Below are 21,823 nucleotides of genomic sequence, written 5' to 3' on the forward strand. Positions count from 1 at the left end.
AGTAACTTGTTCTCCCAGGAGTGAAGTTTTATTTTCTGCCTGCTAATAAATAAACTCAGATAGACTTTGGACATTAGTAGTTTAAGCCAAACAATCGGCTCCTCACCCCATCCGACGATGCAGAACTTAAGGATGTATCGGCGTATGTAGGTGTTGAAGACCTTGACCAGAGCAATGTACATGTGGATGGACTCCAACCCCATCCAGGTGAAGGAGGTCAGCAGGAAGTAGTGCAGGAAGACAGCCACAGACTTGCACAGCCAATCGATGTCCAGACTAGCCAGCCAGCCATCCAATAGGAAGACCATATTCAGGCCCAGTAAGGACGCGCTGAGGTTCATCAGGATCTTGGACGGGTAGTCACGTCGAAGTTTTCTGTGAGGAGGAGAGGAAAAAGATGTGGCCTGTGGTTAAAATTTGATTTTGTTGACGACTTTATTTACTGTGGTTTGTGCTCATTTTCAGTTCCACGTATTCACAGTCATCCCCCCTGACCACCTGAACCATTCCTTCACAAACTCCTCTCCACATGCAGCAGCTGACAGAGTTTCTCCTGTTTCTCTCTCTTCTCCTGGTCCAGGCTGATCTGAGGTTTTGACCCTCAGCAGTGAAGTTAGAGCCAAAGGTTTCCTGAGGAGCTTGGGAGCCTTATGAGGGAAGTAAAATACAGACGACTATACAGTATATACACAGTATATTGAATGTTTATCCTACTTAGCAACGGCAGGATCACAGAGAGAGCAGAATGTAGGGAGAAATAAAATGATCTCCTGGATCAGAAGTTTCAGTCTCTCCACCTGCTGTGTCAGTTGTAATAAATCCTATCAATGACAAAACTTTGACACAAAGTGCTCTGGATACACCACTGTGACTAAAACCAGTCAAATCTAACTAAATTAAACTTTCATCAAACCTTATGAAGGACATGTGACCTTTCTCTGTCAACTAGCAAACATAGCTGGAGCCTCTCTTACTGTAACAACAAAATCCAGGGTTCTTTGATCAGCTCATCAAATACTGTTTCAGATATTAATTCTAGCCCCGTCCTATTCAGTCCTGCAGCTTAAGACAAGACTCACTCGAAGGCGATGTAGGTGAGCAGCGTGGCAGCAGAGAAGATGGCGGAGACGCCGCAGCCGATGTAGGTAATGAAGGTCAGAATGTTCTTGTTCTTTGCATCTATTTGAGAATTAGCTCCAGATATGTCCTGGAATAAAGGCAATAAAGTCATCACCTCACAGAGGTTAAAAGAAAAAGGTCTGAAAATCAAAGAACCAAAATAAACATCTGAGAAAGGCAAAGAAAAAATACTTTTCTCTCATTAATGTAACTGGTCTGTTTATCTATCAAACCTACTGTTATATTCACCCTACACATCCTGCAGAGGGATGAGATTTCTGAGTGACAGGTGTGACAGTAAATGCATCAGAGGTTTGATTGTTGCATTTTCACTTTAAGAGCTCAGCTGGAAGAAGCAACTCTGAATGACTGAGCAAAACAGTAACATGTTTTTTTCATTGTTTATTAGAGTGTGTAGTGTTCACACTCTCACACACACACACACACACACACACACACACACACACAGTGCAGTCTTACCATGAGGATGCCAAAGTGTGTCAGGTGGTTACAGAGACAGATAGTTTTGTTGTTGGTGGAGGTCTTGGACACGTTGCAGCCTTCTTTGTTCCAACCTCCACCACCATCTAGTGACAGCACACAGGTATTACATCACAGTCACCTGCAGTATGAGCCATAAACTTTTAGAGCTTTGATGAGGATGGTGATGGCCGAGTGTTGATGAAGAAATATTTACTGGAGATTTTATGCATTAAACAAAAATGAATAAAAGCACCAATAACAAGGATACTGCTGATCACTGTGGACACAGATGACGTGTCCACAGCTTCATGTTTTTATGAAAACGTGAACATACTGGACTAAATGTGTTTATGTTGACATAAGGCTGAGTCACTTAAATACAGGTTGTTTCACAGATTTATCTACGTGGCTTCAACCGCTGACAAATACACCAAGAAGGTCATTTAAGAACAAGCTCGTCAAACTACAACCAGTAGAAGTGATTAATGCAGCACTTGGATGAGACTTTAACAGATGGGATGTTTTTCTTTAACAGATGGGAGGTAGTTCGTTGTGAAAAGGTGAACGGCTCCCTGTAGACCTGAGAACCTGCAGCGTAATGAAGCTGGAATGTTTAGGACGATGTGACGACAGACGCAGACAGACTTACTGTTCATGCTGAAGTCCCAGAACATGCAAACTGGATTCTTGGAGACCTGGCAGGAGAGAGAATCAAATAGCATCAGGTTCACAGAATTACTGGTTTCATTTTCAAAATGATGAATTTTTCAGTTTGCAGCCATCACCTGACCTCACTGTGTCACAAAGTCAGACTGACTAACATCAGCTTTTTCTCCTGGAAATAGGGACATTATTATTTTTCCTTCCTCAAGGTCAAAGACAGAAAAATACTGGTGAGTTATTGTCTATGTGTTGGTGTGAGGACTCTCCACTGCTAGTCCCCTGAAGGACAAACAACAGGCTTCTACAAAGCTAACCACAGTGCTAGCACCAAAGAGCCACTCCATCCAAACAAACCAGGCTTGGTTTGAACCCAAGACTCGTCTGCACAGTCTGTAACCCAGGCACTGATTGACAGGTATGTTGCTGAAGACATGCTGTGTCCCAATCTCAGTGTGTTTATGTTTTTGTAAATTCCTTTTCCTTAGGTGTAAGAAACAACTGCATGTCTGGGAAACAGTTGTTATTTTGTTTCTGCCAAAACAGTCTCACTGACTTTTGACTTAACTTGAAGGCCTGTTGAAGCTACAATAAAAACATCTATAAAACATGTCAGTTGTGTTCCTGTGATCATAGCTCTACTCTACTCAAAAGATTCCTTCCCAACTATTTCTTATGCAGTAACTGTAGCAGTAAAGTAACTGCTAAACATGAAGCAGAGCTGATGACAGATCACCTGCCATGAGCTCTTACAAACACCGGCCCATGTACACACACACATGCACAAACACGTCTGTCCTCGTGCGCAGGTAAACATTCTCCTCTGTACCTTGCCAAGGAGGTGAGTGATCTCGATCTGCACAGGATCCTTCAGGCCTTTGATAGAGAGGTTCCCCACGCTGCTCGCCACAACGTAGCTGCTTAAAGAGTGATTGCCCTGCTCTTTCTGGAAACACATCCCAGCAACATCAGGACCCAACTTTTTGTTTATCCGTAAAATACGAATGGCTTATTTTAGGCAACAACTTGGACAGACTGACTTACCTGGAAGAAGTTGGTGCTGCTGAAGAACATGAAGTTGATCCTGGACAGACTCAATCTGTCGGACTCGCTCAGAGAGTCTGTGTGCAGCAGAGATGCAGGGAGGGTGACCTGAGCTAAAGGGTTGACCGCCCCTGACTCAAAATCAATCTGAGAGAGCAGAGAGGAAACATCAACACTCAAACTAAATTCAACACAATATCAGAACTTTTTAGAAACCTTCATGATGAGCTGAACAGTAAAACCCTACAGAGGAGGAAGCTGTAATGACTCCAGGTGTTACCTGTGGATCAGAGGTGTTTGGAGGTATGAAGGCACGGAAGGACGTCTTCTTGAACGTGGTGGCATTGACGGCCAATATCCCCAGAGCCAGGTTTTTGGAGGTGATGTTGATGGATGGGCCATCAAACTCGATCTTCTGAACCAGTTCATCCACCATCTTCAGAGCTCTGACGGAGGAAGAGGGTCAGTAGAGTTCAGTGGAGGTATAATACTCTAGAATACAGTAGACAACAGTAAAGTCCAGTAAAGACAGATGATGTTACTGAGCGTACTTCTCAGAGGTGGTGAGGTTCGTCGTCGTCGTGCTGTTCATGACATTGGAGATGATGGTGACGACGGTGGAGGCTAAGGTGGTGTTGATCTTGGCCACATTCACCAGCTCTTTAACCTTGGTCACCACTTTGGACACCTGTGGAGAGAGGGAGCAGAGGAGGAGGAGGTTATTTACTCTCCTCACAAGATCTCCTCAGTCTGGACAGTCAAACACAGAGGTCTGGACTCCCACCTCCTCGTCGGACAGGTTGTTCTCGGTGATGTTGGCGAGCTGCTCCGCCACCTCCGCTGCATTCTCTGCACAACAACCACACAACAAATCATTCACACATTTATGGTTTTTAATATTTAGAGTTTATAAAATGTGTGACACTGTGGACAAAATGGCGCCTATCTTTATTGTTTGTATCCTGTTTTCCAGATTACATTTGACCTTTACATCAACTTGTTTTTGTTTAGTATCTGCCTTCCATCTGTATCCACCTGTCTCTGTCTCAGTCCCTGATTGGCTGGTGGCTGAGCGTACCTGCTGACACCTCGATGGTCTTGATGTCCGTGCAGTTACTGAGGTCTGGAGCTAACCAGTGGGATGAGTAGTTCTGTCGATTGAGCGAACTGTGGGGAAAAAAAGTCATCAATCCTTGACCGGCAGGTGAACGTCTGTGTCAGATTTGATTCCTTCAAAGCGTTTCTGAGACATTGTGTTCTCAAGAATTAGAGATTAGAGAAGTAGAATTGTGACAGTCTGTCTCTTATCTTTTTGGACCTGCAGACATCCTGCCTGCTGCATTAATAATTCACAGATTACTCTCAGCTGTGTAATATTTCATAATGGAAAAAAGAAAACAAAGTAGGTTTAGAAGATAAATTAGCTCAGTTTATCAACAGCAGACATCAGATTGTATTCATGCTGTATCTCCTGCTTTATAACTCGGTAGAGGCTGTTGCACAAAGAAGTCTTCTTCACAGAGCTTCTTCTCTTCTGTAAAGTCTTCTATCCTCAGTGAAATTGGCCATCAGTTAGTACATGGTGAGAGCAAACTGAGCTATTGTTTGACAGTCAGTGATTAATGCAGCGTTAACTCACGGTGTCACATTGTTCAGAGGGAAGACTCAGCAAATTAGATTTGTGTTCTGTTCAAGAAATATCACCTGATTAAAACTATTCTTTGCTTTTGCGTCTAACAAAGAGCAGAGGAGAGGTGTGAGTTTCTTAATTTCTATAAATGTTTAAACATGACAAATCAAAACTGCTGGACAAGAAGTGGGTTAATACCACTGCCTCCATCTGTTAGTTTGTTTGTGTTACTGTGTGACTTTCAGTGGTGGAAGATACTGGTGGTAATCAGATACTTTACTGAAGTAAAAGTACCACACAGCAACACAAAAACACTAACAGATGGAGGTGGTGGTATTCCAGCAGCTCCCAGTAAAATTCCTGGTTTTGTCAATGGAGTCTGGTGGTGATATATAGAGATGTGTGTATATGTGTGTGTTACCAGGTCCTGGATGCCCACTGGTCCTTGTTGGGGAAGCAGGGCAGGGCCCGGGTGACAGTGGGTCTGCTCTCAGGCCAGAGGTAGTGAAGATTATTCTCCTTTGGACAGTTTTCTATCAGGAGAGGAAACAGCAGTTATTTCAGCATGAATGATAACAGCATGGAAATGATACATGAAACACAAACTGAACAAGAGAGCCAAACAAACCACAGGGATCTGATAAAGATACACAGGTACAGACCCAAAGGAGAGAGAAAGACAAATGAGATGACAAATAAAATGAGACCGGACAAAAGAAATGGACAGATAAACTCCACACAGAGGAGAAACAAAATCAACAGAACTAATGAAAAACAAATAGAGGAAATCAGTCAAATATTAAAAGTCCTGAAAGTGGGATACAGAGTGAGAAAATCTGTTCAAAGAAGAGAAAAGACTACTGTGGTAACAGAAGCACACAATAAAAACACTGTCTTCCACAAGGTTTCACATGGGTCAGTCAACAGGACGAAAAGTTTATACCTACGCCAAACTATGCTAATTGCAAAGCTAACACGCTGATGTTTATTTACCATGTTAACATGTTAAGTTTAGCGAGTTAGCATGCTAACATTTGTGACTAAGCAGTAAACAAGATGTTAATTATAATAACACCTGTCATTTTGTCATGAACTAAAGTATTTCACAAATGAAAACGTTGACCTGATGGTGGCGCTAGAGGTTAAAGGTTATGGGATCACCAAAGTTCATCCTGAGGGGAACATGAACATCTGAACCAGTTCTAATGACAACAAAAACATGATGTGGTTCCTTACCAATTAAGCTGACATTCATGGAGGAGGGCTGGATCTGTAGTTCAGAACCTATGAAACCCTTTCTGTTGTTCAGCCTGGCAGAGATGGCAGCTTCAATCATACTTTCATTGGTGATGTAGTAATGTGTCAGCAGAGCCTGACAACGGTAACTGGAGAAAAAACAAACCAGAAATAAGATGCTGAAAGTGCAGACGCAAATATATGAAAGGATACAAACATCATTCATCAATTAACAACCGTCTGAGGAAGATAAAAACACTTCTTTTCACCTGGTTAACAAAATACACATAACTCACAAAGTGACATAAAGTCTGCAGGGTTTAATCTGTTTACCTTGGCGGGTTAGCTCCTCTCTGGACACTGAGGAGAGGAAAGGTTTAACAGGTGAGAAAACAGCAGTGAGAATTCATATAAAGCCACATTTCAACCAGAAAAGGTTTTAAAAACTCACAATCCAGAAAACTGTTACATGTTTGTGAATAAAATAAGTTTGTCAGCTGCTCCTTACAGAGGCTGAGGAGGATTAAACATGATAAATCTACCTTCAGTCAGACAGAGAGAATTCAACTCGACTCTAGCTGATTGTTGAATTACCTGACGTTATCCACAGTGACTGTAACTTCAGTCCAGCCCTGAAACGTCTGATTAAGCTGTGAAAGGAAAACAAATCCCATCCATCAAACAAGAAAATTAGATTTCAGGGCTGCACATGAACTAAAAGATTCATGCTATTCACCCAAATTAAATTCTGCCGTTGTTACGACTAATGACTTATTGGATCGTGAGAACTGTAGTCCAACAATCCTATCAGTTTGTCTGAGGTATTGCCATTATTACATCACCATTAGACAAGTTCCTGAGGAGAAAACTTTTGTTTCCAACATGAAACTGAGGATCATTTTATCTTTTATTGCTCTGAACATGATGATTTTCCTTTCTAATGAACTGAATTTGCCAGTTTACTGATTTCACCTGTTCCTTATGAACAGTGAGTCTGTAAAGAGCTGATAAATGTTTTAAGGACTGACACAGCCTGGGGCTCTGGGCCCTCAGGGGCCTCAGAGACCAGAGATTTAAATGTGTGTAGTGAAATAAATAAATAATGAATAAATGTGTGTCAAAATTATACCATTAAACAAGAGGCCAATAGGGCCCATGCCTCACTTCATTACTTTAGCGGCCCCTGGTGGATTGATGCAGCCATGAAACTGAGTCTACTGACTCTATTGTTGTGCAGGAACTCTTTTTGGATTTTAGAGGTGCATTAACAACACACCACCTCCTTCTCCACCAAACACAAATGAAAGAAAACAGATACTGGAGTCTTCTGCTCCTGCTGCTGTCTGGGGGCCACCAAAGGTTTAACCTGTTATTGTAAACTGCTGTTGCTGGCAACATGAATATGGACTCTTCTTACCCATTGAGCCACAGCTCGCTCCACATCCTGCTGCTTCAGATCCGAGCCCCCAACATCCACCACAAATGAAATGCGGTAGTACAACTCCTCTGCAAATGAAGGTGAGAGGAGAGAAAGAGAGAAACAGAAAATAATACTTTCGTCTCAATTTGCCACAGGCGATTTCACACATATAATGGAACTGGGTTTTTTTTCGCCTGTGCCACATAGCAGGAGATGAATCGAGCGGATGAAGCTAATCAAGTTATGTAAAAATCCAATTTTACAGTGTAAAATGATGAGGAATGTGCTGGCTGACAGATAACAACAGCAGAGAGGAGGGCAGAGCAGTCATTACCATTTCTTTTCTTGGTGAATGGGATTATTTGGAATGTGTGGGGAATCAGAAAAAAGCTGCAGGAGAAGATGTTTCTGCTGCTGCAGCTGTTTATCCACTGTGCCATTAACTGTTTAAACCTTTTACACGATTTTACACTTTCAACGTGTGTGTGCCTGCAGACACCTCACATGTTCACATCTCACACCACATTTAGAAAATTAGACATGTTTTATAAAAACATTTAAAAAACACAAATGATTCTGTTCTCAACAACAAGAAAATACCATAAATAGAACAAAGGTCCAAAACATTTATTTTCATTTTCTAGTTAGTTTAGTTGGTTTTATGTTGATTTTCTTGAGAAAACTACTAAAACTAGACTGAGATTTGTTTAAACGCAGGTAAATATTAAGTTATTATGTGAAACTTAATATATGTTTCATAACATGTTTCCTGAGGACAAATGTCTTTCTTTACAGTTTGTAGAATAAATCTCTGTGAAGATGTTCAGTCTAAAAATCTGTGCAATAACTAGTGACATTTAAATATTTAAATTCTAGATGATTTATTCGTCATGCCAAAAGTTTAAATAGCTAATAAGAGATATTTTCCCCTTAAATGTTTCATTAATTCTGAGCTCTCCTGCAGCACAGAGGCTTTTGGCAGGTTTAGTGCTCTCATGTCTCCTGCTATGTTTCACATTGGCCACTGGGTGTCTCTCCAGCATCTATAATTGTTAGTAAATGCTACTGAACAGATTAGAACTCTACTCCATCAGTTCTGGTGGGAGACCCTGCAAGCTGCAGACAGACAGTGATATGTTTTTGCTGAGGTTTATGGAGCAGCTGGTCATTTCAAACAGTAACTGGACTTCACAGTATTTGTACAGTGGAGATGAGGTGTCTGTTGTTTACTGTGGGAGCAGCAGCGCAGGATGTCTCTACCAAGAAGCTGGATGGATTTAAAAACTCAGACAGGAAACAGGGAAAGAAAGAAGTGAAGAAAAATTGGGAGAGAAATGAGGGAGAGGTAGAGAGAAGTCTTTACAGTGGATAGACACATAAAAAAGAGAAATGAATACAGAGACAGCGAGGCAGAGCAGGAACAGTGCACTACAACCCCTTAGTTTGAACTACAAGTACCAGGATAAATACTACAGTCTGATTGGACAACTAGACCTCATGTTAATATCCTACACATGGACCAGAATCATTTCAAACCAATCAACAGCCTCCGATACCTGAGGATCTAACCCATTGACCCGATTGACAGCTATATAAATATCTACCACTAGGGTACAGTCTACTAACTGATTAAAAACAGGTATTCACCTACTACACTGCAAAACCCGACCACCTTAACAAGTAATTTGATCATGTATTCAGTCTTAAAATCTTGTTTCTTTTCATTGAAAGTGGCATCATCTACCGCATGAGTCATCTCTACAAGCTTTAAGATCTTTGTTTCGAATCAAGCTGTAAGACACTATATGGCCAGGAGTCTGTGGACACTTGAACATTACAGCCATATGTGATATGTTTTCTCCTCCATTTCTTTTGGCCATAGAGTGCATACTGCAATCTACAAGCACATATCACTCTGTTTTAAAACCCCTTTAAATAAATAAATAAAGGCTTTAAGACTTAATACAAGTTACTATGATGAAAAATTTTCCAGTGCATGCTGCTGTCATTACAGATGATTGTTTTTTTATCGTTCTCTACGTCTAGAGTTTTTTGTTACTGCATGACATACTGTTCCCCGATGACAGTCCACACAGACATGTAAAATGAAAGCGTTGTTTACATTGGCATGGCAACGTGGGTTTGGCAGTTAATTCCACAGTTGGGGATCCACGGGTTGGATGAACTGTGGCCTTTTTAAGGCCGCTGCTGCCGGCACTGCTAGCTGAAGTACTGGCTGCTTTCAGTGGTGCTGTCGCAGAGGAGCTCTTTGTGGTTATAAAGTGGTTACCACTGATGACAGCAGGTAGAGTGGGGGAAAGGTGGAGATCTTTGACATCGCTGTCACTGTGGTCTGCGTTCATGGCTCCATTCACAAACACTCCTGAGCTGGGATTCTCACTGTGATTCGACACACTTGGACTCGAGATTAAACTCGGCTTTGAAAGGGTAAAATTTGACTTTGCTGATGTGCCTGCATTCACACTGAGATCTGGCGTTGTTTTGTGTCCTGTCACATTCCCCTGAGATGCATCCATATTTCCATCATCTATCAGAGTTGTAGCATTTTTAGCCTTTGTGGTGTTTGCCATTTCACCTGGCACTGAGGGAGAGTTATTGAGTGTTGTAACTGTGGTTGCCTTTGACTTGGAGAAGTATTTTAAGCCTGCTGTGTTTGCAGTGTGGTTGTCACTCACAGGAGGTGGGGGCTCTGCCTGCCCAGAAATGAAGCCTTGATCTGGGGCATTGATAGAGGAGCCAGTGGGGGATCTGGCGGCTGAGGTGGAAGAGGGGACATTAGGGCCATAAGTGTGCATAATTGGAGTACCAGTGGGATGTCTTAATGGTGCATAGCTGGGCTGATAAGTGGGGCGGGGAGATGTAGTTTGCATTTCAACAGGAAACGATTGAGCATTCAGGGAAACTTCTGGATTTAGATTCTCATTAAGTTGAAGGCCTGTTGCAGCATTCAATACTACATCCACAATAACACTGTCACTGGTGTTTACCGCTGAAGAGGCCAGTCCCTCCGCAGTATGGATTTTTGGAACAACATCTGCAGGGTCAAATAAAGCAGGGAGATGTGACTGTAGCTCAGCTGTAGTTTCATTATTTGAGGCCTCACGTGAGGAAGCTGGACCATCCACTGACTGTGAGCTGTTTGAGAGCTCTGGCAAAACATCATCCTTGTCAGAAGCTTCAACATGAGGCTGTGAGTGGCTGGAATTCAGTTTGTCACCAGGGGGTGTGGAGGCATGGTCAACAGGAAGTAACTGGCTGACTGTGAGGAACTGCTGGTTTGACTCTGCTGACTGGCTAACAGGGTGTGTGGTGGACCTTTGGAAAGACTGTGATTGTTTGTCCAGGGGCAACTGGGTTGTAGTGGGATGGTGGAAGCCAGCAATCAGCTGAGTGGGCGTCAAGGAGTCAATTACTGCCTCTGCCATGCTGGCAGACAGTGCTGGCAATGCCACCCAGCTGGGGAGGAGAGGAGAGACAGAGGGGGTGACTATAGATGAGGGGGGAAGGGAGGAGACAGTTATGGATTGAGGGCTTGCAGAATAGATTGGAGAGAGGTAAAGAGAGGGAAAAGGAGGGGTGAGGGTTTCTGCAAGAGACAGAGAAGGCACAGTAGAAGGTAAAAGTAGATGAGGAGTAAAAGCAGAGGAAACATAGTGAGGTGATTGCAGCTGCAGCCGCCCAACCTCAACATGTGTGTCCTGCCCTGATCTCTGACTCGTGTCTCGCTTCTCACTTGCACCTAAAAACTTGCTCGAGTGTGTGAGCATGTGTGTGTGGATCAGATGGCCGGGGTGTTCAGTGTTAGTTTGTGCCAAGGCTGAGTGATGTGTATAATCCAGCCCTGAAGCGATGCTGGGGGGTTGTAGTGCCAGGCTGTGCAGTCAGGCTGCTGCGGAGTGCCAGTGTCTGGGTCGCTGCCATGACAGATGGATTCGACAAAGGGGAAGTGGGGTGATTAAATGCATCGTCATGGCCGGTGAGTGTCTGCAAGCCCCTGGAGTTAGTGTGAGCACCGGCGGCGTTGTTTGTGTTCACCTGGTTATCGGTGTGGAAATGGGAGACTGCGTGCTGCAGCCTCCATGAATCTCTGTTAAAGGTCAGACTGGCAGTAAGTCTGGCTCCTGACCCAGGTGAAGATGCCTGAGCCAAGAGAGGAGAGTTCTCAGCTACAGGATTAGGAGAAGGTGAAGAGGGAGACACAACAGCTTCCCCTCCCACCACCTGTTCTGTTACCGTGGCAGCAGGAAGAGTCTCTGGAGAAACAGCGAGAGACGGGTTGTCATGGCGATGGAAGAGGGGACTCTGGAGTTGAAAGGACAGGAATTTGAAGATGAGGAGGAAGTGGGAGACAAAGAAGCAGAGTGCAAACCTTGCCTTCTATCGATATTTGCCTGGAGCAGAGCCGCAGTGTGTTCAGAGGCCCAAACGTCAGCTGCTGGCAGGGATGTAAAGCCAGTGTTGGACTGATTGACTGGATGTGACTCGTCTGGCACAGTATACGTGTCGCTCAAGTCTCTCTGATCAGAATGAACCAAGAACTCACTGACTGACAGACTGGCTGCATGAGAAGAAGGCGATGAATATACTGATGAGTCCGAAGAAGGGTCCAGCACCTCCTGTGTTTCAGAGGGTAATTCTGGTGTCGGTAACACAGACTTCAATGACAGATTCTCCACAGATAATCCAGAGGGAGTTGGATTAATTTGACGAAAAGAGAAAAAAGTTGAATGGACTAATGGACCTGACTCAGCATCAAGGAGCTGATTATCCTCAGAGGAGGGAAAAGTGCTTTTGAAAGGTTGTGATATATTGTCAGAGGACCTGTGAGCAGAGAATGAATGGTATTCAGGGAGCAGTGCACCGTCTACAACTGGCATCTGAGATTCAGTTGAGACTTCAGAAAAGAGAGGAAGTGACAATGAGGATGCTGTGTCAACCGTCGTCACTACAAAGTCCCTTTGAAGGTTCGAGGACAAAGACAGAAATGACAACAAAGAAGGCTGAAAGTTCCCGATATCTGACTCCGACTCTGGAACGTGAGCAGATTCATCAACACCGACTGTTTCTGAAAGACTTCCCTGCTGGGAGGGGAGAGGGAGGAAGAGCGGGGGCTGCTGAGGAGCAGCGGAGGGTGGGAGAGGAGTGGTGGAGGACCAGAGGGGAGGAGAGGATGAGAGAGGAGGGAGGGATACAGAGGAGTGAAGGGGAGGGGAGGGTGGAATTTGATTTGATGAAGCAGATAGAGTGATGGCATGAGAGGAGGTGAAGGAAGAAGACAATGACAGAGGAGGAAGAGTAGGAGAGTGGAGGATAGATGAGGAGTAGGGAGGGATGTCAAGGGACGGAGCGTTAGACGTTTTTGGAAGAACAGGTGGAGGAGAGGAGGAAACTGAGGGTCTGTGGAGGGTGAAGTTCACTGATGATTGTATAAATATATCAGCTACTGCAAGTTCAGCATCATTCCCAGTAATGTTTGTTTCATACACAGTGTCCAGTGAGTTTAGAGAAAGTGAGGAAAAGGATTCCTGTGCTGTGTGCTCCTCCTGTTCTGGGAAAATCTCCTCTGCAACTGAAGCAGAGGAGCTTAGGTGTACCATGGGCAGAGAAGGTGTTGGCTGTATGAAGAGAAGGGATGAGAGGGAGGGAATAAGGAGCGATGGAGTTGGCTGAAAAGTCAGTGTTTCCAAATGTTGAGGGGCAGTTTGTGAGCAGGGACTTTCCTCTGGCCTCTGTCCACCCAAACTAGTGTTGTTTGAAACCCTGTAGGTTGGTTTGAGCTCCTGTCAAAGTCTGAGGAACAGTCACTGAAGGAATTTCAGACCTGCTGATGAACTTAGCTGACACAAGTGTGTCCTGTGAGTGTGTTAGAGAAAGCTCGCTGCCCGCTGTGAAGCCGCTCGGTGGGTTTTCTGAGTCATCAGGGAGATGTGTTAGAGAGAGAAAATGTTCACTTCCTCCCTCAGAGGCGGTGGAGGGATGTGTGACGGGAGATGAAGCACCATGAGCTGTCTGAGCTGTTGAATGACTGTTGGTTTCCAGCATCAGGGCTGATAAAGCCCGGAGAGATGGTGACTGGTTCGTCCAAGGAGTAGACTGTATCAAATTCATACAAACTAAAGGTACCGCCCTCCTCTGTGAGATCAGTCAAATCATATACAAACGGCTCAGTTCCTGATGCGTATTCATCACCCAGCGGTTCCAGAGGATCTGTCCAGTTACCCAGACCAACTGACTGGTTTGTTTCACCACTTACGCTCAGCAGCGTCCACTGCGGCGCCACAGGTTTGTTTTTTCTGTTGCTGAGTGAGGACAATGATGGCAACAATAAAGCTGATGATGATGCTGATCCTACTGCTGAGGAAGATTCCTTTGTGCCTATGGCCTCCTCTCTACGCCGCCCTGGAGAAGATTCCTGATGAGGGGCCGATGACGACGAAACCCCAGATTCTGGATGTAGTTCTAAGTCTTGAGTGGTCGTAGGAAACTCACTGCTGGAGACCGGTTGGTGTGAAAGTTTTGGTCGTGACGTAGGTTCAGCTGATGGACGTAACTGACCAGTTGTGTGCGTCACATTTCCAAAAAATTGTGTTGCATTTCTCACCCCAGGTGCATGTGTGTACCCAGCTGTGTGTTTGAATCCATTTGTCTGTGTAGCATATGCAGGCCTGGTTGTGGATTTGACCTCAGCAGGTTTTGTGATGTGAACCGCCGGCCTGGGTGGTGCTCTGGTGGCAGCTGGACGTCTCCCTCCAGTTGGCCTCTTCCTCCCCTGCCAGATTAAAGGGGTGGAGATGAACCCCAGGGAGGTCTTGGAGCTACGACGGCCCGGGGGCCTAGAGAGGGAGCCTGGAAGTCTAGGGTGAGACAACTCGGGTGGGAGAACGAGAGCTGGAGGTTGATATGCTGGATGTGAGGGGCCAGGAGCTTGGGCTGGGGAACTCGACTGGCTGGATGTGAGAGACGTACGATGAGAGGCTCCTCTATCGGGGCTGGGAATGAGAGCAGGCCTGGTTTGTCTGCTGAAGGGGGATGGAGGGGGTAGCAGTCTAGGAGCTTGAGAAAGAAGAGATCCAGCAGCAGTTAGTCCAGGAACATGCCTCGGTCTTCTGCGCTGAGCTGCTGGACCAATAGCAAACGCTTCAGTCTGCTGAAGAGGAACTCCAGCAGCAGCAGGAGCAGCAGTTTTGGTTGGAGCCTCCTTCGCTGTCAACAGGACCCAGCACATAAAACCAGATGCCATCACAGTGAAGAAGCAGGATACAGATTAAAAAATAAAAGTTGTGAAAACTTTTTCAAGCACAAAACAGTTTACACAGTGGAGATTAAGAAACACCTGACATGTTTATTTCAATTTTTCTTTTTTGTCATTTTCTTTGCTTATCAGAGGAACAGAGGACTAACTGTCCAGAGAGGAAGATTAATGGGATTCATGCTGAAACAATAAATGTATGTAACCATATGAGAGGACCCCAAACCAGCAGAGTATTCCTATGACTAGGTTAGGTTGTTACCACAACAGGTGAAGCAGCTACTCCAGGCAGTGCTGAACCCGAACCCAATTTAACTAAATCAGAAAGATAACACATCAAGGCACCGGAGAGATAAAACAATGATTTAATGTCTGTTAATGTAATCATAACAGGACCACTAGTTTAAAAAGCAGCAGGGAAAGTCCAAGGTCAACAAATATTAAAAAATGAAATGAAATGAAAAGTGAAATATTGTATAAGAATGTTGAAAGAGAACAAACATCTCTCTCCTACATAGATAAAAGTTTCAACAATGATAGCACAGATTCTTTTTTCTAATGAGAAAATAACAGAGGAACAGCAGGAGAAGAATGTAACATACACACCTCAGTTTCTGGACTAAGCATGCAGGAGTGTGTCTTACCCTGAGAGGAAGCAGCAGTAGTAGCTATGTTAGTGGCTGGTTGGTTAGTAGTTACTGACAGCAGCAGAGGAGTCGTTCCTGTAACTGTTTGTGGAGGAAACAACAGGATGATCAAAGGGATGATCACATCCTGAACATTTTGGTGGTAGCAGTCTGAATGTGAAAACATGTTTTCAATAACAATGTCTACAATTACTAGGACAAACTAGGACAGAGACTGCTGCCAAAAAACAAATGAATCTGTCTACAGAGAGAGTTTTAAATCACAGCAAATAAGAAATGTCAGAGACAGATATAGATATAAGAAGCGCTGCATGCTACCGTTTTGCTGACATCTAAACAATCTAAATAAGTTTGCATTAAAAAGGCAAAGTGTAAGCGTGATATTTAATAAGGAAACCTGTTTAGCAGGTTCTCCAGTTTGTTCATTGTCAAAAAGAATCAACAGTTTTCATCAATTATTAATTGGACGACATTTAATAAAGAAAAATACCAAACATTCACAGATCGAAGTTTCCAAAATGTGAAGACTGACGGCCTCTCTCTGGCATTTTCTACATATTTTCACATTTGACCATTTTAGAAATAAAAAATATTAATAATGAAAAATATCATTAGTTACAGCCACTAAGTTAAAGCATCATCATAGCCAGTGATACATGAGGCTAAATTCATTCAGACATAATTATTAGTTATTTCAAACACTAATAGTTGCTTTAACGTTCTATGAGAAAAAAGCAATAACTAATTAAGTGTGTTAAATCACATGAGGACTGGGGTTTAATGTTCATACTATCACAGCTCCAGTTGTCCCTATAATCATTTAACCAGGTTAGGAAATAAACTGAATTAATTTAATTTCCCTTACTTCTAAATGATCCATGATGAGTTTTTACTGTTTGGCCTTGTGAGGACCAGGTTTTTCCATGACTGAGGGTGTGGCTGCAGGATTTAATCCTCAGACATTAACTTGTACAGTGTCAGACCCTTCCTGGTTTCTGTGTCTGTCTGCCACCCAGACTGAAACATGCACTCACAGCAGCGTTCAGCGTTCTGTATGCACAGCTGGTTTATCATCACAGTGGCTTCACTGTGGTGCTGGGGCTCTTACCATGCGTGGTGGGGTTAGTAGCTGGGTTGTTAGTGGTAGCAGATGGAACAGCTGCTGTGCTGCTGGTTGTCTGTTGGGCTACAGAGAAAGTAAACAATCACAAAATATCATGTCAGCTTAACAGACATATGCTGAAGGTACAATACACAGCAGCTTGTGAGCAGGTCACTGTCACAGCCAACACCTGAAATGACATGGCAAATTCTTTGTTGTTGTTTGGTTTTTGATCCAGTTTTGTTGGACTTGTACGTGGACTTGCACAACCAGACATTAACCATGCTACACTGTGGGGACGTCGATCTAAAAATGCAGAAATATCAACCTTTAAAAACAACACTGTGGGGACAACAGCCTGTGCACACAGCTACCTAATGAGAACAACAATCCATAAACAACTACAACACAGTGTTCAGTGTGGGATGGTCTACTATTCTAATTTTTAAGTATAATACAATGTAATATAAAGAACACAGAATATTAAAGAATCACACATTTGTTTATTTAGCCCAGACTTTCTTCACTGTAACTGATGACTAATTTCCCATGAGCCCTGTCACGGTGACCACCCTCCTTTTTCATTTTTCTTCCTACACATTGGTGATATTTTGTCCGTCTGTTTTCAAGAGGAAGAGGAAGTCTGAGAGACAATCAAAGCACATATGTTGAAGAGCTGCAGTTAGAAAAAAACCTGAAGTAAATATCTTCATTTAGTTTGAACAGTTACAGCAGGAGAAGTTGAATAAACCTGTCAAAACCAAATCTACAAATGACAAACAATGGAAAATACAGAGTAAACACCCAAGACTGTTCCTGTTCTCTTATAGCAATGTCTCAACATTCTTCAATCTTGTTTTAGAAATTGCTATTATTCTTATTTAGTATCTTAAAATGCTGCACGCATCATCTTTAGAGTCAGTTTTAAAGGAACTGATCACACACAGCTTTGCATTTTGGTCAGGAATGAAAAGTATTTCCAACTATACCCTCGTCCCTCTGTTACTGAAAAAATATAATATGACCACTTTGTTGTTTGTAACCTTGAAAATGTACGCTCATTTCATTGTTGCTCGTCACACAGCAGAGTGCCACTGCAGAGAGTGTCAGTAAAGTAAGGAGATAATAAAATGTAAGAAGCTGACACAGTCATGTTGCCAAGAAGAGGAAACTTCCATTTACTTCAAGGTGCTGACGTTCTTTAAAACATCTGCACACACTAAAACATGATGATTTGAACACATCTTTATTTCATACATTAAGGTAAAACAATGATTATGTTCAATAACTTCACATCATGTGGGTTTGAAGGTAGTTAACCATTAAATCGGGGTTTAATTACCTGGAAAAACTGAATTTGGCTGAAGTGAAGGATTCATATTATCCAGATTGGATCAGAGCATTTATGGTTTCCGAGTCGTAACTACAACTTGGATGTTGACTTCAATGGTATTTACACATCAGAGACTCTTAATAATAGTAACTCTCAGTCACTTGTGTGCTATTAAAACTTCATGGAAGCTGGAGCTATTTTTTTTCCCTTTTTGATGAAACAATAGATGATTTTTAAAAATTACTACAACTAAGAGAAAACAAAGAACTAGCTTCTCGTCTGCTAGCCTCAGTCAGAATCTGGGTGGACAGCGGACAGCTGTTTCAGCTTTGTTCATACTTTTCTCTCTTAAGACAACAAAAATATTTGGGAGGAATACAAAAGAGTTAGATTTAAATCCACAAAAAACAAAATGGTTGTAAATTTCAGTAACAGGACAGAACAAAATCAGAGCCTTGTGATAGCTGGTGACAAGATGTAGATGTGGTTAGCTACCTTACCATGTGCTGTACTGCTGGCTGAAGCAGCGTTAGTGGCAGGAGATGCAGAGGTAGCAGGGCTGGTGGTGATGGTGATGGTAGTGGTAGGCAGAACTGATTAGCACAATAAGTCGGCATGTCAGCAACACAAAACACACAACCACACTGCATTAATGGGACAAGCTCCTGGCCTTGTTTGGTTTCATCTCAAAAGTCTTTCTTGATTCAGAGAAAAAGATGGAAACTGTTGATCAAAGAAAGTCTTTGAGACAGTCAATGAGAAGCTACTTTAGTAGCTACTTTAGTAGCTTCCCACCCTGAAGTAGTTAGTAGTTTTGGGGGTGGGGAAACATCTGGTCATTACTTGTTTTGTGTTTTTTCTGCATGAAAAGTCTAGTGATGCTCATGGCAAACAACAAAGCAGCGAAGCAGATGAAGCCTTACCAGTGGTGGAGGAGCTGGTTGTGCTGGTAGTGGTGGTGGTGGTGGTGGATGGGGTTAGAGGCATGCTAGTGGTAGGGATGGTGGATGGAGATGTAGTGATGGGAGAGAGGGCTGGAGATGACAAATCAAAGGATACAGCAGAACGAGAGGGACCACAGATGGAAAACAAACTGCTGTTAAAGCTGCAGATCAGATGCACACAAAGCTCCATTTGGCTGCAAGTCCTGAAATTTTCCAGCATGCATAAACTTTGACAACTTTTAATATGCTCATGGATAAGACCTCCCACGTGTTTAAAAAAATCTGACTATATGCCAAGTAATGGGTATTTCCCACTTCAGTTAAAATTCCACTGTGAATGCTGCTGTCCTTTGTTAGAACAGAAAAAGTCCCTTTAGCCTAATCAAAGAACAAGCGCTGATTTTCATACATTTCTGGGAACATTTGTTCAAAACTACAACTTTTCAGATGGAAGAATGACATAAAGGTTAATTAACTAATGAAAAGACTTGATGAGCTCATTTTTTATGCAGTGGTAGATAATATTTATCTAGTCTCAGTCCTCAGTCCATGTTCATCTGGATCAGTTCATATAGTGAATTAGCTGAGTCCTCTCCCAGATAGATAATGAATAATAGAGGGAACAAATGAATAATAGAAAGTAAAATGGCTCTGAGCAGCTTTTCATGGGTTTTTAGGAGGTTAAACATGGCACAGAATCAGAGGGGTCTGACTTTTATGTGGGAAGCCTTTACAAAAAACCATTACGGATAAAAGTTTTTTTGGGGGGGGGGATGAGATGTAGATGACTTCCTTGGAAATAGGTCTAACTTTTGGATGATCCCCTAAATTTGTCTTACAGGAGATGAGGTGAGATGATTAAAGGTAAAATCATCAATAATGATCGGCACGGTGGCTGAGCAATATACTGTGAATGGGTACAGGAAGGAAGAGAAATAACAGAAATAAAAGATCAAAACAATGATCAAAAAGCAAAATGCTGGAGTGAGAAAAGAAGGTGCAATAATAAAGTGGAGAAGGAGGTGATATCAGAGAGAAAGGAGGAGTAAGAAGCTACAGATGAAAAAGGAAGGATCTTAGGAAGAGGCTGCATGAGGAGGTGGAGGATGACGGTTGCTTACCGTGGGTGTTGGCATTAGTAGTATGGATGGTGTTAGTGGAGTCAGTGGATGAGGTGGCAGGAGAGGAAGCGGCTGGTGGTAGTGACAAGGGGTTGGGATGAGAGGGGGAGAGAGAGAAAGATGCAGAGGATGATGAATGTGTGTGAAGCTGGACGACAGAAGATCATCTTCAGCGCAGAACCTTTCAGGTGTACAAATGAACTGCTGCCTGCAGGTTGCTTTTTGTAGTTCTCTAAGCAGCCCCCAAAAAACATCATCAAAGTTGAACACAGAAGAGTTCAGATAATCCAAATTAGTGAACAAGACTGCAGCTTATCAACAATGAATGGGAAAAATACTGGACTGTAAACGTCACACAAACCTGACACAGGTGTGAAGAGAAAAACACAAGATGACCCCTCAATCTAAAATGTATTCAAAATGAACCAAGATTGGCCAAGAATTGTCCACACTCAAGGTGAATTTTGCAGTTAGACCTATGAATTAAGTGTTGGTGAAGAAAGAAACAGGTCTTCTTCAATGCTTCACCAATTTTCTGATGATTAAATTGCATTATTTGATCAAGACTGAAGTCTGAAATGCCTATCGGCATGATTCTACAAATACAAAAAAACATTCTAATTCAAAAGTAGAAGTAGATTTAAAACATCATTTATGTGCATCACAGTTATGTAGAAGTTAAAAAAACAATTCTTCACAACAATAGGGAAATACCTCATAGACACTTCACGATCTGTTTGACTTTGATCACTTCCACCCATTCTCTGTTGCAATAAAGAGAACTGCATTTTCCTGGATGGTTCCACCTTAGTGAGAGCTTCGTTTGCTGAAACACACCTGGTCTCACGAGGGTTTCAGGTGTCCTGGTGACCCCTGGCTACAAAGTCTGGCATTCAATCAAATGACCAGGACAAAGACTTTCCTGCCTGCTTCAGTGGTGTTGCTCTCTACCTGACCCTGCACTCTACAGACCAATCTAGTTTAAGGATTTAATGTATAACTGTGTTAGTGCTCTCCCATGACCTGTTGACCTGCCTCCTCTGCTGCAGTCATTTATATTGTGGAGCACAAGCTGCAGCTTAATTGGTTGGACTTCATTTCTCTCATGAGCACAATCCCACAAAAACTGACCTTTAGAAAAATGTCCCTCTGAGGCCTCCATAGCACAGGATAGTGTGAGAACTGACATTTGGGGAGTGGGGTTGGGTCACGTCGTCAGCTGGCCCCCAGCTACTGTTCTACTGCTACTGACAGTGTCTTGCAAAGTTCCAGATCACATGATCTCCAGGAGCAGAGGTGATTGGCTGCAGTCAGACTGACTTTAGGCTGTGATCTGTGCCTGAACAGTGTTGTGGTTTTAATGGTTTTGGCTGGGTGGTGAGGGTCCCTGGTTCCTTCACGTATGTTCCTCTCAGGACACAGAAGGGTCATTTAAGGAAAATGACATTTTCAGAGCATGAGACTGAGAGTGAGCAGCAGAGGGTGAATGCTTTTTAAATTGCTCTTTTTTTTTCTTATGTACAGATACTTGAACTTGTGAAAAAGAGCAGCTCAGAGCGAGGAGAGTGGAGCATCTGTGTCCTTTTCAAGAATGTCTTCATTTTGATTGAGATTCCTGTCCTTGTTTGACTTCACTTATTCTCTTTTCTTTTTTTCCCCTCCTCTTCTCAAGGAAGGTCAGTTTTATTTGTTGAGCCCAGAATCGTAAATCACAGGGTTTTACAATCTGTACAACATGTTCAGTTTGAAGTCTGGTTCCACATGGTTTTATACACATTTGTGTGTAGAGCAGTGAGGAGACTGGAACCATCCTC

At 43.0% G+C, this 21,823-nt stretch overlaps 1 protein-coding gene across 11 annotated transcripts in view; it reads right to left on the reverse strand.

The window, feature by feature from the left end:
• The window catches only part of adgrg6 (adhesion G protein-coupled receptor G6), a 79,475-nt gene that overhangs the window by 19,036 nt on the left and 38,616 nt on the right, over positions 1–21,823 (reverse strand). For 4 of the 11 annotated variants that reach the window (XM_018674603.2, XM_018674604.2, XM_018674607.2 and 1 more), the window contains 20 exons: positions 20,010–20,081; positions 18,868–18,978; positions 18,445–18,537; positions 16,618–16,695; positions 15,507–15,590; positions 7,590–7,678; positions 6,767–6,822; positions 6,506–6,532; positions 6,173–6,321; positions 5,358–5,469; positions 4,385–4,473; positions 4,091–4,155; positions 3,858–3,994; positions 3,587–3,752; positions 3,307–3,453; positions 3,092–3,208; positions 2,252–2,297; positions 1,600–1,706; positions 1,080–1,207; positions 107–375 (listed from right to left, as the gene is read on the reverse strand). In XM_018674603.2, coding sequence (XP_018530119.1) covers positions 107–375; positions 1,080–1,207; positions 1,600–1,706; positions 2,252–2,297; positions 3,092–3,208; positions 3,307–3,453; positions 3,587–3,752; positions 3,858–3,994; positions 4,091–4,155; positions 4,385–4,473; positions 5,358–5,469; positions 6,173–6,321; positions 6,506–6,532; positions 6,767–6,822; positions 7,590–7,678; positions 15,507–15,590; positions 16,618–16,695; positions 18,445–18,537; positions 18,868–18,978; positions 20,010–20,081 — 2,142 coding nt within the window. The remainder of the gene's footprint in view (positions 1–106; positions 376–1,079; positions 1,208–1,599; positions 1,707–2,251; positions 2,298–3,091; positions 3,209–3,306; positions 3,454–3,586; positions 3,753–3,857; positions 3,995–4,090; positions 4,156–4,384; positions 4,474–5,357; positions 5,470–6,172; positions 6,322–6,505; positions 6,533–6,766; positions 6,823–7,589; positions 7,679–15,506; positions 15,591–16,617; positions 16,696–18,444; positions 18,538–18,867; positions 18,979–20,009; positions 20,082–21,823) is intronic. The other 7 variants (XM_051071605.1, XM_051071606.1, XM_018674611.2 and 4 more) reach the window with 5 other exon arrangements.

This window comes from Lates calcarifer, linkage group LG7_1 (genome assembly GCF_001640805.2).
Source record: "Lates calcarifer isolate ASB-BC8 linkage group LG7_1, TLL_Latcal_v3, whole genome shotgun sequence".
Taxonomy (NCBI): domain Eukaryota; kingdom Metazoa; phylum Chordata; class Actinopteri; family Centropomidae; genus Lates; species Lates calcarifer.